Source organism: Macrobrachium rosenbergii, chromosome 4 (genome assembly GCF_040412425.1).
Source record: "Macrobrachium rosenbergii isolate ZJJX-2024 chromosome 4, ASM4041242v1, whole genome shotgun sequence".
Classification (NCBI taxonomy): domain Eukaryota; kingdom Metazoa; phylum Arthropoda; class Malacostraca; order Decapoda; family Palaemonidae; genus Macrobrachium; species Macrobrachium rosenbergii.
In genome coordinates this window covers 47,715,879-47,728,337 of record NC_089744.1, presented here as the reverse complement: position 1 = coordinate 47,728,337, position 12,459 = coordinate 47,715,879, and the positions used below count along the sequence as shown (strand labels likewise).

At 36.0% G+C, this 12,459-nt stretch overlaps 1 protein-coding gene across 8 annotated transcripts in view; it reads right to left on the bottom strand.

The window, feature by feature from the left end:
- LOC136833991 (transcriptional regulator ATRX-like) overlaps positions 1 to 12,459 on the bottom strand; it is a 402,256-nt gene that overhangs the window by 23,630 nt on the left and 366,167 nt on the right. For 2 of the 8 annotated variants that reach the window (XM_067096290.1, XM_067096301.1), the window contains one exon: positions 11,352 to 11,369. The exons of the other annotated variants lie outside the window; for them this stretch is intronic. In XM_067096290.1, the coding sequence (XP_066952391.1) occupies positions 11,355 to 11,369 (15 nt within the window). In that variant the 3' untranslated portion in view covers positions 11,352 to 11,354. The remainder of the gene's footprint in view (positions 1 to 11,351; positions 11,370 to 12,459) is intronic. 8 annotated transcript variants of the gene reach the window in all.

Sequence of the window (12,459 nt, the reverse complement as noted above, 5' to 3'; positions counted from 1 at the left end):
TTCAACCTTTGAGATTTTAGTTTAATTTTCATGCCACTCAATCCATCCGACCTAAGCTAATTTCAAGCAATGAGTTTGTGCTAAAACAATTTTTACACAATTGCATTACTTTAAAACTGAAACTTCTACCCCAGCTGAATTTCTTGCACCTAACAGCCCATACACAAAAGTGAAGGCGTTGACCACTGGAGACCCAAGGATTCCTAGGTGCATGCACAAAGCTACCATCAATCCTCCTTTGCCTGCTGAACAAAAATCTTAAGCACCTGGGGCATCTGAAGATCAAAAATGTAGGTTAATTGTCAGTACTGGGTTTGTATGCAAAAAAAAAAAAAAAAAAAAAAAAAAAAAAAAAAAAAAGGATGCTAAGAATGAGGTTGCAGAAATCCAAATATGGCATTTTCATAATAAAATTAAGTTTCATGCATACAGTACTTACCAATTAATTACATAACTATAGTTATGTAATTAATTGGTGCCCTTATGTCCATTAGATGGGAGGAGGGTGGGCTCCGATTCTGTAATTACTTGTTAAGTATATATGAAACTTGATTTTATTATGGAAATGTAATTTTCATATAAGTAACTTACCAAGTAATTACATAGCTGAATCCCACATTGAATGGAGGTGGGATATATGGATATATTCTACACCAAAACATTAAAGCATGGTAATGACTTTGAAACGGAAAATTTTGCTAGAATTGATACAATGCTTGTTGTTTCCTTCCCTGGCAAGAGAGTTACTGCAGGTGAATACTTCTGGTTGGTGCACATCTTAACCTGTAGTGGCGTGGCAGTTGAGCCATGGGTCACCTCTACTTACGTGGGAGCTTTGCCGCAGAGGATAGGCCTGATGGCTAGCAAAGCATATAAAAGTGCCCTTGCCCTGGGCCCAGTACCAAATTTAAAAATAACCAGACAACACTGTCACCTACTCTGAAAACACCACAGCCCATCCACTAAGACTGGTGGGTACTCCAGGTACAATATACCCCTGGGCTCCCCAAAAACTTGAAAACGCTACACCAAGGCGAAAGAATAAGAGGAAAAATGTGCTTCCTGTGAATCCTCAACCAATACCATGCCAGCCACTGGTAATGGCCCCAAGGTGCTCAATTATCAAACACTGTTTCCACTTCTTTCAAATAGTGAGATACGAAAATAGACCTACATTCCCAGTAGATTGACTGAAGAATGGAAGTTAGGGACATATTGTGCCTGAAAGCCAAATTAGTAGATACTGCTCTAACTTCATGAGCTTTCACTTTAAAAGTTGGCAACATGTCTTCATGGATCTGTGAATGTGCCTCTGAAATCATGTCCCTCATGAAGAATGACAAGGCATTCTTAGACAGAGGGCAAAAAGGGTTCTTAACTGAAAACCAGAGGTTACTGGATGGATCTCTGATCATTCCCGTCCTACTCAGATAGTACCTCAGAGCTCTGACCGGACAGAGTAATCTCTCCTCTTCCTCGGAGCCAAGGATGTCCATTAAGTTCTTAATGGTAAAAGAACGAGGCCAGGGCCTGGACAGGCCAGCGTTCTTGGCCAAGAACCTAAGGTAAAGGAGCAAACTACATCTCCTTGGGAAAAACCTACCCTTTTATCGATGGCTAGAATTTCACTAATGCATTTTGCAGTAGCTAAGGCAAAGAGGAATGAAGGTGTTCAAAAGCAGGACCTGTCAGCCACTTCAAGACTACATCCAAGTTCCAACAAACCAAATTGTCCTTCCTCTGTTTTGACATATCAAAGGACTTGATCAGGTCGTTAATATCCGAATTTGACGAACAATCCAGGCCTCTATGTTTAAAAACTGAGCTAAGCATGGCTCAATGCCCCTTAATGGAGGAGGAAGACAAATTTCTGAAGTTCTTCAGATATACGAGGAAATCAGCAATCTGTGTCACAGATGTCTCAGAAGAAGAGACATTGTGATTGTGGAACCATCAACCGAAAAATGCCCACTTAGCCTGGTAGACTAGGCTAGAAGATCATCTCCCGCATCATGCAACAGCCTCTGCAGCTCCCCTTGAAAATCTTTTCGGTCTGACGAGCTTGCGGATAATCTGAAGCCTGTCGGGGCAAGAGTGGACAACCCTTGGTAGTGTCTTCTGAAGTGGGGTTGTTTGAGTCAAAACAGTTTTTGGGAAGAAGTCTTGGAAAATCTACTGGTAACCAAAGAAGGTCCCGGAACCACTCCTTCTGGGGCCAAACCGGGGCTATGAGGGTCATAGTTGCACTGTGGTGAGCTTGAAATTTGTTTATCACTCATTATATATCGGTTTTTAAAGTTTAGTCATTATTTTATTTTTATTTTTCTGCATTGGTGAAACAATATGGGTGTTATTCATTTACAAAATGTATAAACAACACAGGTTTAATTTTATAAGATGTTTTTATAACAAAACAATCTTTAAGTTTCTAATCATTAAACGCTGAGCCTCTATTTACGAAAGTGTCTGCCGTATGCCGGCGGCGTTCGGGAGTTAGTGCCGAAGCGGAAAAAAAGTTTTTTAAAAAATCATAGCACGCGTAGTTTTTAAGATTAAGAGTTAATTTTTGGCTCCTTTTTTTGACATTACCTGAAGTTTAGTATGCAACTGTCAGAAATGAAAAAAAATCATTATCATATATAAATATTGAAATATATGACAGCACAAAAAAAAATTTCATATATAATTGTATACAAATTGCGCTGTGAGCAAAATGGTTAAAGCTAATGAGTTATTTTTTTTTCTTTGTATTGTACAATAAATTGCGATGATTTTGGTATATAACAAATTGTAAAACGGTCAAAGCAACACAGAGAAAATATTATCACAATATGATGCATGAATTCGTAATGCGCAGATGTAAAAAAAAGTTTTTTCAATAAATCGAAATGTGCTAGAGACTTCCCGTTTGTTGCAAAATGAAGGTAATTGATTGATTATTACTATACTGTAAGTGTTTCAACTTACAATTGCAGTTTTCGACCATTTCAGTCGAGTTAAAGTTGACCGAAGGTAGAATTTTTTCTATTTACCGTGATTTATATGAAAATATTTCAAAATTGATAAAAGCTACACCGTGAGTTATTGTTGGTTGTATTCTACATGAAATTGCGCACATTTTCATACATAAAACTTTATGTAACGACTAATACAAAATGGTGCAAACATTACGACAAAGTAACTAAAGAATTTCAGAGATGTTCGGCCGAGTTACCGCGCGGACGTAAGGAAAAAGTTTTTTTTTTTTTTAAATTTACCATAAATCGAAATATTGTGCTAGAGACTTCTCGTTTGTTGCAAAATGAAGGTAAATGATTGAATATTACTAGAATGTAAGAGTTTTAGCTTACAATAGCGTTTTTCGACCATTTCGGTCAAGTCAAAGTTGACCGAAGGTTGAAATTTTGGCACTTATCGTGATTTATATGAAAATATTTCAAAAAAGAACATTTTCATATATAAAACTTTATGTAACAGCTAATATAAAACGGTGCAAAAATTATGACAAAATGACGAAAGAATTTCTGAAATTTTCGGCCGAGTTACCGCGCGGACGTAAGGAAAAAGTTTTTTTCAAAAATTCACCATAAATCGAAATATTGCGCTAGAGACTTCCAATTTGTTGCAAAATGATGGTAAATGATTCAATATTACTAGAATGTAAGAGTCTTAGCTTACAATTGTGTTTTTCTACCATTTTGGTCGAGTCAAAGTTGACAAAAGGTTGACATTTTTTGTAGTCAACGTACGGTACGTCCGCTCGTCACCCGACAGACAATTTTAGTCGACTTACGATACGTCCAGTCGGCGTTTAAGGGTTAAGTTAAACTGTTTGTGTTGTGACATCTTAACCCTTAAACGCCAACCCTCTATTTACGAAAGTGTCTGCCGTATGCCGGCGGCGTTCGGGAGTTAGCGCCCAAGGGGAAAAAAAGTTTTTTCAAAAAATCACAACACGCTTAGTTTTTAAGATTAAGAGTTCATTTTTGGCTCCGTTTTTTTTTTTGCATTGCCTGACGTTTAGTATGCAACCATCAGAAATGAAAAAAAAAATCATTATCATATATAAACATTGAAATATATGACAGCGCAAAAAAAAATTCATATAAAATTGTATACAAATCGTGCTGTGAGCAAACCGGTTAAAGCTAATGAGTTATTTTTTTCTTTGTATTGTACACTAAATTGCGATGATTTTGGTATATAACAAATTGTAAAATGATCAAAGCAACACAGGGAAAATAATATCCCAAAATGATGCACGAATTCGTAACGAGCGGGTGTAAAAAAGGTTTTTTTTTAAAAATTCACCATAAATCGAAATATTGTGCTAGAGACTTCTTGTTTGTTGCAAAATGAAGGCAATTGATTGAATATTACTACACTGTAAATGTTTTAGCTTAAAATTGCAGTTTTCGACCATTTCGGTCGAGTTAAAGTTGACCGAAGGTCGAATTTTTTCTATTTATTGTGATTTATATGGAAATATTTCAAAACTGATAAAAGCTACAACCATGAGTTATTTTTGGGTGTATTCTACATGAAATTGCGCACATTTTCATATATAAAACTTTATGTAACGACTAATATAAAATGGTGCAAACATTACGACAACGTGACGAAAGAATTTCTGAGATGTTCGGCGGAGTTACCGAGAGGACGTAAGGAAAAAGTTTTTTTAAAAATTCACCATAAATCAAAATATTGTGCTAGAAACTTCCAATTTGTTGCAAAATGAAGGTAAATGATTGAATATTACTAGAATGTAAGAGTTTTAGCTTACAATTCCATTTTTCGACCATTTCGGTCGAGTCAAAATTGACCGAAGGTTGAAATTTTGGCACATCATGATATATATGAAAATATTTCAAAACTGATAGAAGCTACAACCACAAGTTATTTTTGGTTGTTTTCTACATGAAATTGCGCACATTTTCATATATAAAACTTTATGTAACGACTAATATAAAATGGTGGAAACATTACAACAAAGTGACGAAAGAATTTCTGAGATGTTCGGCCGAGTTACTGCGCGCGGATGTAAGGTTAAAGTTTTTTTTTTTTTTAAATTCACCATACATCGAAATATTGTGCTAGAGACTTCCAATTTGTTGCATAATGAAGGTAAATGATTGAATATTACTAGAATGTAAGAGTTTTAGCTTACAATTGCATTTTTCGACCATTTCAGTCGAGTCAAAGTTGACCGAAGGTTGAAATTTTGGCACGTGATTTATATGAAAATATTTCAAAAAAGATAAAAGCTACAATCATGGGTTGTGTTTTGTTGTATTTTACATGAAACTGCGCACATTTACACATATAAAACTTTATGTAATGGCTAATATAAAACGGTGCAAAACGACAAAATGATGAAAGAATTTCTGAAATTTTCGGCCGAGTTACTGAGCGGATGTAAGGAAAAAGTTTTTTTCAAAAATTCACCATATATCGAAATATTGTGCTAGAGACTTCCAATTTGTTGCAAAATGAAGGTAAATGATTGAATATTACTGGAATGTAAAAGTTTTAGCTTGCAATTGCATTTTTCGACCATTTCGGTCGAGTCAAAGTTGACTGAATGTTGAAATTTTTTGTAGTCGACGCACGGTACGTGCGCTCATCACCCGACAGACAATTTTAGTCGACTTACGATACGTCCAGTCGGCGTTTAAGGGATAAGATACAATATGGCAGCTGCAGTAGGGTGAAAAATGTAAACAATGAAGTTTGAACCAGCAATGCTTTTTGGTGTGTAAGGATACAGAGAGCTCTCTTTCTTAGGTTGTCAGCTGTGGGTTAAAGTCAGTTTGTGTTTGTTTGTGGCCTGAACCCTCTCACGGTTACGGGGTTTCCTATAGCGCTACCCAGCATGCGACTTAGGCCATGGAGGGAAAAGTGGGGCTCGCGCAGAAGAGTTTCTTTGTAAAAATTGACAGGTCCAAACTATAACTGATATACGCTTCAGGTTTGTTTTATGATGTCGGCAAATGATTGAATTTTTTCCTAAAACAATCAGAAAATCTTTGCAAGGGTTAGAAATAATAAAAAAGACGTGATGAACATGAAATTTTTAAGGAAAATCGTAGATATTTTTTTGAAATAATCATGAAAAATATAATAATTAGGTTTGGGGAGTTTATTTTATACATAAATTGTGGGGAAATGATTGAACTTTCATGTGGAAACAATCACTGTGCTATAAATGTTTGCTAATTAGCTGTTACCGATTAAAAAATGCTAATTTTTTACAGTGCAATTTTCAGATTTTCCAACCTACTTATGTTGACATTTCATTTCGTATCTAAGTAAGGAATAAAGATAGGAAAAACATAAAGGTGGCATTAGAAAGCTGAATAAATTTCCTATAAAATGCACAAAAGAAAGATATATGTGTTGTTAGAATAAAACTGTGCAATTGTCGTTAGATTACGGACAATCTTTTTTTTTTCTAAGAAAATATAGGGCAACGATTATTATATATATAAACGTTGATATTTTTACATTTTGCTGTTCAGCACGACAAAGTACACAGAATGGCCGTTCGAATGAGATATAATACATGCACACTGAAGTTATTTACAGATGCACAAACAGGCACACAAAAAATTATCTAAGCATGCATAAATTCCAGCCAAACTACGGCGTTCAATGCATATATATATATATATATATATATATATATATATATATATATACGCTGACTTTTTTTGTAATTACTCAGTAATACATAATGCTAGAAAAAAGTGAAAACTGTGTTTTCTTGTAGGTCCAAGATCTGTCCACGCAATGGTGCAGTCCTCCCCTTTAGTCAAAAGACAATCTCCCATCTCCTTGGAGGATGAGGAAAGTACCAACTTGGGGAGTCTATTCCTGTCGTCTGGTTGGTTCCTCATCATAAAAGTCGAGGCACGTGACACGGGGCAGCTGGGGTGAATAAAGGTGGGAAAATTTGCCAAAAGATACTGTAGAAGAGCTGCACAGGAAGAAAGAGGAGCAGGTTCTTGATTGACCTCTTCCTCTTCTCAGGAGACCAGGGACAGGATATCATCATGATTCGTCTTAGGAGCTGAGGAAGCTTCTGTTGAAGCCATAATCTCAGCTAACTGTCACTTAACCCTTTAACGCCGAAGCCCTATTTACAAAAACGTCTCCCGTATGCCGGCGGCGTTCGGTGAGTTAGCGCCGAAGCGGAAAAAAAGTTTTTTAAAAAAATCACAGCACGCTTAGTTTTTAAGATTAAGAGTTAATTTTTGGCTCATTTTTTTATCATTGCCTGAAGTTTAGTATGCAACCATCAGAAATGAAAAAACATATCATTATCATATATAAATATTGGAATATATGACAGCAAAAAAAAAAATTCGTATATAATTGTATACAAATCGCGCTGTAAGCAAAACGCTTAAAGCTAATGAGTTAATTTTTTTTAGTTGTATTGTACACTAAATTGCGATGATTTTGGTATATAACAAATTTAAAAACGATCAAAGCAACACAGAGAAAATATTATCACAAAATGATGCATGAATTCGTAACGAGCGGACGTAAAAAAATGTTTTTTCAAAAATTCACCATAAATCGAAATATTGTGCTAGAGACTTCCCGTTTGTTGAAAAATGAAGCTAATTGATTGAATATTACTAGACTGTAAGTGTTTTAGCTTACAATTGCAGTTTTCGACCATTTCGGTCGAGTTAAAGTTGACCGAAAGTCGAATTTTTTCTATTTATCTAGATTTATATGGAAATATTTCAAAACTGGTAAAAGCTACAACCATGTTATTTTTTTGTTGTATTGTACATGAAATTGCGCACATTTTCATATATAAAACTTTGTGTAACGACTAATATAAAACGGTGCAAATATTACGACAACGAGACAAAAGAATTTCTGAGATGTTCACCCGAGTTACACAAGAGAACGTAAGGAAAATTTTTTTTTAAATTCACCATAAATCGAAATATTGTTCTAGAGACTTCCAATTTATTGCAAAATGAAGTTAAACGATTGAATATTACTAGAATGTAAGAGTTTTAGCTTACAATTAAGCGTTTTTACCATTTTGGTCGAAAGTTAAAGTTGACCGAAGGTTGAAATTTTGGCAGTTATCAAGATTTATGTGAAAATATTTCAAAACAGATAAAAGCTACAACCATGAGCTACTTTCTGTTGTATTCTACATGCAAACATTACGACAACGTGACGAAAGAATTTCTGAGATGTTCGGCGAGTTACATGACGCAGAGCGTAAGGAAAAAATTTTTTTTTCAGAAATTCACCATAAATCGAAATATTGTGCTAGAGACTTCTCCTTTGTTGCAAAATGAAGGTACATGATTGAATATTACGAGAATGTAAGAGTTTTAGCTTATAATTGCGTTTTTTTTTACCATTTTGGTCGAGTTAAAGTTGACCAAAGCTTGAAATTTTGGCAGTTATCGTGATTTATATGAAAATATTTCAAAACTGATAAAAGCTACAACCATGAGTTATTTTCTGTTGTATTCTACATAAAACTTTATGTAACGACTAATATAAAACAGTGCAAACATTACGACAACGTGACGAAAGAATTTCTGGCGCGGACGTAAGGAAAAAGTTTTTTTCAAAAATTCACCATAAATCGAAATATTGTGCTAGAGACTTCCAATTGGTTGCAAAATGAAGGTAAATGATTGAATATTACTAGAATGTAAGTTTTAGCTTACAATTGTGTTTTTTGACCATTTCGGTCGAGTCAAAGTTGACCAAAGGTTGAAATTTTGGCAGTTATCGTGGTTTATATGAAAATATTTCCAAACTGATAAAAGCTACAACCATGGGTTGTATTTTGCTGTATTGTACATGAAATCGCGCACATTTTCATATATAAAACTTTATGTAACGGCTAATATAGAGCAGTGCAAAAATTACAACAAAATGACGAAAGAATTTATGAAATTTTCGGCTGAGTTACCGCCCGTGCGTAAGAAAAAAGTTTTTTCAAAAACTCACCGTAAATCGAAATATTGTGCTAGAGACTTCCAATTTGTTGCAAAATGAAGGTACATGATTGAATATTACTAGAATTTAAGAGTTTTAGCTTACAATTGCGTTTTTTCGACCATTTCGGTCGAGTCAAAGTTGACGAAGGTTGAAATTTTTGTAGTCGTCGACGTGCACGTACGTCCACTCGGCACCCAACAGACAATTTTAGTCGATTATGTGATACGTCCAATAGGTGTTTAAGGGTTAATAGGAGCCAGAGACGGTTCATCTTAATCTAAAGGTCTCTGAGCAGACTGAGGAGAAACACGCCTGGGAGCGGGTATTTGGCGCTCAGAAGCAGGTGTCAGGTACTGAAGAGTTGGCGCCGGATGCCCGGGGAGTGTCGCCGGGCACTCAGAAAGGTGAGAGAGACATTTGTTCACTGACACTGTGTGCCTATGAAAGGACGCTGGGCATTTGGGAGCCAGGCGAAGCTGCTCAGCAGTTGGGCGCTAAGGTGAGAAGGCCTCTGGACTGTCCCATGTAGACAAAAGTGGATGCTGGACCGGGGCAGGGACAGAAGGGTCCACAGTGTACCTACAAGAAGGCTGTGGGTTGGTATTAGCTTTCTATACCGCTTAACAGGAAGCTGAAGTGAATGGCAACCAACATCATATGAAGGGAATTGTTTGCGGCACATCCTGTCCACGCTGGAATCGTCAGAACTAGAAGACAACTGATGCACCTCCAAAGAGACACCTTTCCAATGGCTGTCTTCCGGCACCTGGGATCATGCAACAAGCTAGGCTGAGGGGGCGACTACCCGTGGGCAAACCCCAAAGCCCTCCTTTGGACTGCTGGTATATCTTCTCCATGTTCAGGGGACCAGGACAGTGACCTTTTGTCTAGGAGAACCATCGGGCCACATAGCCACCCTCCTCCACTTGAACTACACTGTCACTCATCACTTTTTTGGTGAACATTTTGTCCATAGCTGCTTTCAGTGACTCTCCCAATTCTGCCACTGTACTCAATACAGGATTAATCTTCTTATCAAACCTAGATTTGAGACTGGGAAAGGTATTAGGATTGGAAGCAAGGGAGCCAGGCATGGGAGTAGGTGGACGAATAGGAGGGCCAGTAGTAGGAGAAAAAGCAAGGATAAGAGTAGAAGGAAAAGCAGGACTAGCTTTTAAACTACGCTTAGGAGTAGTTTCTAGGCTAAGTGAACGTCTCTTGGCTCTAGAAGTTGCTTTCCTCTTCCTATCCCACTCTACTTTAAGCACGATTTCAGCACTTTCCACTATTTCTCAGCCCATGAAACACATTCATTACAAATTTTCTCCCTGCTACATTCTTGCCCCCTACATTTACTGCAGACCGATTGAGGATCATAAGGTTTTGTTAACCTAGTTTTACACCCTGTGCTGCAATAGTGAACACTAAAAGTTCTAGAATCTGACATAATTCTGCAAAAACTACGAAACTAATCTCAAAAAAAGCTAGCAGATTGACAAAAGCTTGTTGGCTACCAAAACAAAACAATTGTACTTGACCAAAATCAGCAAAAACAACTGAGTAAACCTGGCGGTTGTTTCTCCCGTGATCCAATAGTGGGTGGGGCCTGTCACCTACGCAAAACAGAAGCACGACAACGAATTTTTTAAAAAGTTGCCGCGCAAGTAGAAACGTTAGCTAAGTAGTTACTTGGTAAGTTACTTTTATGAAATCATGATTTAACCAATTAACAAACTCTGTATTAACCGCATTACATAAAATACAAATTGGCAATCCAACACAACTTGATACTGTATTCCATGTTTAGTATATTATCAACCATACAATTTTTTAATATGTCACATTGAAAGCCATAGCAGATTTTGTTTTTCCTTGACACATTGGGCTTCCTACTCTTCTTTGACACCTTCATCATCAAGATATTTTTTAAAACAAAATCACTCTATAAATGGATGGCCATTAGGAATACTAACAAATCTAAATTGACATTTCTAACAGCAATATAATACATAAACTTTAAAACTTCTGTCAATGAAGCATATACCAACATATCAGCTTCTGGCCAGGCAAAACTAGTGAGATCTATAGTGGGTATTCTTATCACAACTATGCAAATATGAGAACGCAGGTAATCAAAGACAAAACACATTTGTGATAAAATTCAAGTTAAACTATTAAGACAATGCATACTGTACTATAAACAAATCTGACTAAATGAAGACTCTTGCCAATTCCTGAGTGTCAAAATAACAGTCAGATTACTGTAAATTTAAAAATTATATCTTTGGGGAGCACCTGCACCAAGAGAAAGAGAGAGACAAGTACTTGCCACCCACTTCCTAGAGTGTTTGATCCACAAATACCTGTTACTGTAGAGGGATCTGAAAAAGAGGTTCATCTCACTTTCAGAGTTTCAACTTACCTGTTACATGAAGCAGTAGAATCAATAAGAAAAAATCCTATCATAAAGAAAGAGTAAAGCTAATATGCATACAACCTTAAAAGTAAATTATGATTATTATTATCCAAATTGGGCAAAAAGTCATTCATATATAGCAAGTCTAAAAGGCAATTAATTTGTGAAGCAAGTATCCCCTAAACAGAAGGCCCTTAAGCAACATGATGCTGTTTACTATTGACAGAAAATCATGAACATTTCAACCAAATAATTTTTATTCACTCTAAAGCTGATGCAAGAAAACCATATCCATGTAGGGGCAAGCGCTGATATGTAAACACAAAGCTCCCTTCTAGGCCAGAAATAAAAGCTAACTTGTTTCCCAGGCTGGGGATTTTTTTTTTGAGACATTCATTACCAATTTCAATAACCCATCTTGAAATTTTGTTACCAATTTTACTAAAGTCTACTTCAAAATTTTACAAAAGCTCTTCTAGAGTTTGATCTGCTTTAGTAATTATCTTTAAGCATTCAAAACTGAGCAGGTCATAGTTTGTGTTGGAATCCAGCATGAAAATATCAATTTTTCATACCCGTATATTCAAAGCTTGTTGTGTGAGGACATCTAGATATTAAGAAGTCAAAGTGGCTCCTAGACATACATAATATTTCTAATAAATTTCACATTTTATAGTATACAATGAAACATTCACACAAATCTTACTTGGTACAAGTAAAATGTTTTACAGTTATTAATTTAACTGCCATTATCTGAGGAGTAAGGTTTATCTTTGCAATTTCATCATTTTGTAAATAAAAATTATTTGCATAATTGTTGGGAGGTTCAGATACAAAGTTAAACTGACAATATCAGATCATGTATAGCAATTTACAAAAGTTAACAAACTTTATACCTGGATATTTATTTTTCCCCTCTCCTTTTTTTCTCACTTTCTACCTCCTCTTATGATTCCTCTGCAATCTTCATCGCATAGCACCTTATATCTTGCATTCTCCTCCAGTTGTCACATACACAATAAGGCAGTAAAAACTAAATCTCATATACAGTAATG